The sequence below is a fragment of the Epinephelus lanceolatus genome, chromosome 12 (genome assembly GCF_041903045.1).
Source record: "Epinephelus lanceolatus isolate andai-2023 chromosome 12, ASM4190304v1, whole genome shotgun sequence".
In the NCBI taxonomy this organism is placed as follows: Eukaryota; Metazoa; Chordata; class Actinopteri; order Perciformes; family Serranidae; genus Epinephelus; species Epinephelus lanceolatus.
In genome coordinates, this window is record NC_135745.1 from 20,004,473 (window position 1) to 20,010,665 (window position 6,193).

The window sequence follows — 6,193 nt, forward strand, 5'->3', positions numbered from 1 at the left end:
TCAAACATTTTCTTCATCTTTTATTATGTTACAGCCCCACAGTGTCAAATTACTTGACGGAGTGGTGTGTTTTTCCTCAGTGGATGACCTCATCCCTGCAGCTGTCACGTTGCCAGTGACGATGAGATGCTTTAGAAGTAGTTTGCCACCCTGCGAATAGACTGGATGTTGGGGTTCTCCGCCTGCCACTCTGTGTGGCTGCAGTAGTTTCCTCTCTCCACAATGTACATGCGGCCACGGTAGTTAGGCTCCTCGTACAGCACCCAGCTGTTTGGGAAAATAAATAATAACACTGAAATACATTTTAAATTAGGATTGTACATTTAATTGTACATGTTAAATGTGCAATATGTAGTGGAAGTCAGGGGATAGAAAGTAAAGACTATGACATATTTCGGACAATATTTGACCTGGCTTATATATTGTTAAAATGAATGTTTATGGTTTAAAATAAAAAAAAAAACACATTTTCTTACCGCTTGTGGTATCTAGCAATGCAGATAATTTGGGCTTTATTTTCCCAGGTTCTAAGTTTTAGTTTGTTTGTTTGTTTGTTTGTTTTTTATTGAGGATTTTCTTTTTTGAGGAGTTTACGCATTTTTATTTTTATTTTTATTTTTTTATTTATTTTTTTTTTACATTTTAATTTTTTTTTTTTTCTTGGAGAGCGTATTTTATATTCGACATAAAGTGTTGAGACTGGAGAGATGTCAGGAAATAAGGGGAGAGAAAGGCGTACAAATTGCCATAGGTGCTCCAGGGACATCCTGGTTCATGGTCAATGCCTTAAAAACATCTTTTCCCCAATGGGCACCCACCTCTAAAATTTCTCATGTCACCCAAACATAACGCAGGTCAATGGAATTTCGTATGTGGTGCGAAAAGCACCAAGAAATGACATTAATTTTATAGATGCTGCCATAGTAACAAGGACACTGTTTCTAGAAGGAGATGCTGTTGAAGAGGCAAGTGAGAAATTATGCCTCTTTTTTTACGGCATCCCCTTTTCTCTCCTGACAGTAAAGGCTGAAATTCCTAATAAAATAAATCTACAACAAAAAAGAATTTTGTGTGAACTGAGTCTTTAAAAAATTAGACAGAATCACATTGTAATTAGTTTCACAGAAGTCCCCTCCGGGTTTGGGCTGAGCTTATAGTGTCTGGCTCCGTTCCTGTATTACAATAACCTAGAATATTCTAGCTCATGTTGGTGATTATGTGCTCTAAGCAGAAATCAAACAAACTAATTGTCCCTCTGCTGCTGTAGAAATACATACGCTCCATCTCCATAAACCTTGAGGGAGTTGACGCAGTTCTTGGTCAGGCCTCGTGCTTGCAGGAATGGGCAGTCGTCACACAGCTCCACGCACTGGCCTGCGAAGTTGTCTCCCTCGAACAGCTCCATCCTGTAGTGCTCTCCATGCTGGGGGAGAATAATGACATGCCCTCTCGCTGAGTCATAACAAAAATGTTCGCCTTCAACTCGCTGCAAAGGACCAAGGCCTCCTCCTTTGTGCGACAGGGGCCGTATTGTGCTCATAGAGGGCGATATGTATAGCCCACGGTCTACAGTGTGTCTCAAGTGCACTTAATGTGTGATTTACTTTCAACTGATGGCGTTAATACGGGATGTGAAAAGCTACACGTTGGTAATAAGCCTCCGTGCTGCACGACTAATTCCTGCATCATTATAAAACCAGAGTTATTAAAATCATTCCCACTTTATTTGAAAAACAGATGTGCACAAATGAGGCCACACATATGCCAGTCTGCAAAGCTTTTTGTTTTTTAACAACCAAATATTTGTCTGTCCCTGGGGTCTCTCTCTCTCTCTCACACACACACACACACACACACTCTTACCATCCTGATTGGCCTGCAGGAGCCCATGTGATCATTATGGGCATTCCAGCGCTGGAATTCGGGGTACTCTCCGTGCTCCAGAATGTACTGTTGGCCCTTAAAGTCTGGGTGGTCAAAGCAGACGAAGGCCCCGCTCTCCACGCGGACAGAGTTGACCCTGTTCATGAAGCCACGGTCCTGGAAGTTGTCGCAGTCACTGCAGATCTCCAGCTTCCTCCCAGTGAAACATTTCCCCTCAAAGAACACGATCTGTTGTGTTTTTTGCCACAACAGTGAGGATTAAAATTTGTATCTCCTAACAGATAGTTGTATGGACAGTCGGAGACATATCTAAAAGCGCTATCTGAAGTCAGACCAGTCAGCTACATTAATGCCTTTGTGATTGACATTTGTGTGTGATGCACATGAGTAAGTTTGGGAAGGCTGTGCTGTGACTGCATCCCTTGTTGTGGTACTCACCTTTCCTGAGTACTGAGACATTTTCCACTGTTAGCTGTTCCAAACTAGTCACACAGTCTAAGAGTGGAAAAATTTGGACGCCCAGATATATATGGCCGACAGAGAGTGTGGTGGTATCACGAGGCAGAGGCAACAAAAGCACAACAATGGGGGGTTTAGACATTTTGCCACATGGACAGTTTCCCTTACATGTGCCACTGCTGATATTGGAGTTTGGCTCTGGGGGAGGCGAAACAATAGAGTGAGAGGGATTTTGCTATGATTGGGCTTTGGGAGTGATGTTGCACTGAGTTGTGGTTGCAGAGTAATATTTGGGTGGCGTCCAGACAAGGGGAGGCAAAGAGGGAAAACAAACAGAGAGGGAAAGTAAAGCAGAGGTGAAAGGACATGTATGACCCAGAGCAAACAAGAAACCTGTCTCCTGACAAGTTGGAATAGAGTAACTGGGAAAATGTAGAAACAAAGAGGTGTGGGCCCAGTCTGAGATTAATGGCAGCACAGCAAGCGTCATGCTCCAAATTTCGGATCACTCTGTGTTGTTTTTCTGCTGCTGATCCAGGCAGGATACCTGGACCTACTTAAACCCTGACCCATGGAAATTTCCCTCCTGTTGCAACATCAAAGACATCCAGTATTAAGGTTAGACAGGTGGAGCAGGATACTAAACAGATAAAAACCTGCTTTTAATGTACTGTACAACTTCAGGCCCCCCTCTTTCTCTATCAACAGTGGCGTAGAAGGGAGATAAAGCACACATTTGAAATGATTTATTGCACTTGAGCGGGTTTTAAGAGATTAGAAAGTTCAACAAGGTTTGACATACCCACTAAAGCAGTCAATCGAAGCCGCAAGAAGTGTAAAACGTTTGTCTCGGGTGTGTAGATTTAAGAATCACATGAACTTTTGCACCTAATGTAAATAGACGTCAGTTCTTTTTAACAGACTGCATATTTCAGCCAGTCATTCATGTACTGTATGTGTTCTGAACTGGACTTAAAGGTCAAGTGTAAAGGATTAAATGGTATATATTGTCAGAAATGGAACATAATGTTCATATGTTTTCATTGGTGTAGAATCACCAGAAACTAAGAGATGTTACCTTAGAATGAGTCATTTATGTCTACATACGGAGCGGGTCCTTATCTGTCATGTTCTACAGTAGCCCAGAAAGGACAAACCAAACGCTGGCTCAAGAAGGGGTCATTAGTGTTTACACATTTTCAAGTTTTGTAGGTCTCCAACACACTTGGCACACAGGAGAAGTTTAAGTTGGTTGCAATCTGCAACCTCACAGCTAGATGCCACTGTATCCTACACATTAGACCTTTAAAGTTGAAACAGACAGCAGGTTGTGTTTTCAGGCCGCCACTGTTGCAAAGACAACCAGATTACCTTCTGTTTTTCTCAGAGCTGAAAAACACTGATTTTGTTTTCCAGTTACTTCAGTTGTTCCACCAACTCCTATTTCCCTATTTCCATAACAGGTGCTTGTAACTGCAAAGAACTTACATTGATACTCTTTGGCATGGGTGTAAATATAGACAGTGCAGGCAGTGCACTGGGGCCCATGAGGTGGGGGGCCCATGGAGAGAGTGGGTGTTGGGTGGAGAACGAATCCCTAATGAGTGACTGACAACTTGGAAATATGTCTGTTCAAAGAAGAAATCTCTTTAAATTAAAAACAGTGCCATATTTGCTTTTACCTCTTGAGACCCGCACTTATGTTTGGTTTGCATTTTTGATTTCTCCTAGCTATTTGGGATTAGTAGGACCTGATGAGTATGAAAACCTAAACAAGCCCCACTGTCTTCAAATGAGCCAATAATAAAGTCCCAATGTCCTCAAAGGATTCCTTTCTAAGTAACAGTGTCTTAGTCTGTTGTTGTTGCTAAAATTGGTCAAATTTGTTGCCATATCAAACTACAAACATTATTATTTATTTATTTTTATTTATTTTTTGGGCTTTTAGCTTTTAATGAACAGGACAGGGTGAAATGGGGTGAGAGAGAGAGTGGGGGTTGACATGCAGCAAAGGGTTGCAAGCTGGAGTCGAGCCTGCGACCGCTGCAGCGAGGCATTGCCTCTGTACATGGGGTGCCGGCACTATCCACTACACTACTGACGCCCCAACTACAAACATTATTAATCAGAAATAAACACGTTTCAATCATTAAATGTAACTTAGCAGAGATGGCTGCCATCTTGTTTTTACATGGATTAGTGTATTGTGCTCTTACTACCACTAGATGGCACAAAAAAGTGTCCACGGACGAGGACAACAGGCTTAAGTTAAGCAGAATACATGCCCTTGAAAAAGGTAAACCCATCTCTGTCATGTTTTTTTCTTTCTTTTTTGTTGTTGGTAAAATAGTCAGTAGCATCTGTAACAAAATTATATGCTTCTTCCAAATAAAATAAAGGCAATATCTGCATGCACTAGGGCCCGTCACAATAGCATGCACTGGGGACAGTCGCAGCTACCTTACGCCACTTCTCTTTGGTTATCGGGCAAAACATAAGTACCATACTTTTCCTGTTTTGGTCGTGCAACGGTTGACGCAGTTCCTTAGTGCCATATCAAGCCTTCATTTCCCTTGGAGATTGTGGCAGACAGAGCTGAATAGTGAAAACAAGGCTTAAGTGGGAATTATAGTTGTGCAGCAGACCCTACGCTGTAGCCGATGCCATTGTGAGCATTTATACTTGTGCGTAGTGTCTGTGTCGCTCTGCAGTTACACCTCCAAAACACTAGTTGGCGGTGGAGGTTTCTGTGAAATGCTGTAATGGTTTTTCAAAACACACCCAAAACACACATTAAACATGGCTTAATAGAGACAATTTCAAACACAAGTACACAAATCGGCTTCACTATAACTCACAGCATTCACAGAGAAAGCACTTGTCTTTATCTGGACACATTTTCCACACAAATACAACATGCTAATGTTTTTAGCACAGGCCTATGGCATTTTACATTGTATAAATTAAGTTTAAGTTTAAGTTTATTAAGTTTAAGTTTATTTACTTTTATTAATCCCCCTGAGGGGAAATTCAATGTTTTCAGTCTTGCTTGTCAATTACACACAGGTCCGAAAGACACACACATGCACAAACAGGATCTATACATGCACAAAGTGGAGAGATGTCAGAGTGAGGGGGCTGCCCTTTGGTCAGGCGCCCTGAGCGGTTGGGGGGTTCGGTGCCTTGCTCAAGGGCACCTCGGCAGTGCCCAGGAGGTGAACTGGCACCTCTCCAGCCACCAGTCCACGCTCCATATTTTGGTCCAGACGGGGACTCGAGCAGGCGACCCTCCGGTTCCCAACCCAAGTCCCTATGGACTGAGCTACTGCTAGCCTAGCACCTAGCGATCTTTTCTTCCCATATGAAGTCAGGAACAACAGCAACATTTAACAAAGGTAACGGCACATAATTTGGCTCCATTACAGCTCACAAGGTTCACTGACAAAACAACTGTCTTATACTAAAATCGTTTTCCAAACAAATACAACATGCTAACATTATTAGCACAAGCCTATGGCATTTTACAATGTATAAATTAGCCTAGCAATGAGCGTAGATTTCCTCTGCTCATATGAAGCCAGGAGAAATCACACACAAGACTAAAAATGATATCTTTGTGGAGGCTTTATTGTCTTCACAGTTTATTGTTAATGTTTCTTATCTGTGAAATTAAAGTAGGCTAAATAACAGCTTTGATTCCACTGAGGGAAATGGTGTCAGCTTACAGAAATAGACAGGAGGTCTGCATCGTCGGGACGTGTAGTTACATTTCTGGGGAGGCGCACTTCAGGCTGTGGCGTTGATTCAACGCAGAAGTATAAATTCCACATTATGGGGAACTAGTCTAAAT

General features: G+C 42.1%; 1 protein-coding gene across 1 annotated transcript; it reads right to left on the bottom strand.

The window, feature by feature from the left end:
* On the bottom strand, positions 1–2,433 carry LOC117272361 (gamma-crystallin N-A-like). Its single transcript, XM_033651252.2, has 4 exons — positions 2,323–2,433; positions 1,864–2,112; positions 1,278–1,423; positions 1–267 (listed from the first exon to the last, which is right to left on the bottom strand). The coding sequence occupies exons 1-4, from the start codon at positions 2,341–2,343 to the stop codon at positions 132–134; spliced, it is 552 nt and encodes a 183-aa protein (XP_033507143.1). The 5' UTR covers positions 2,344–2,433; the 3' UTR covers positions 1–131.
* Between the last annotated feature and the right edge of the window lie 3,760 nt (positions 2,434–6,193).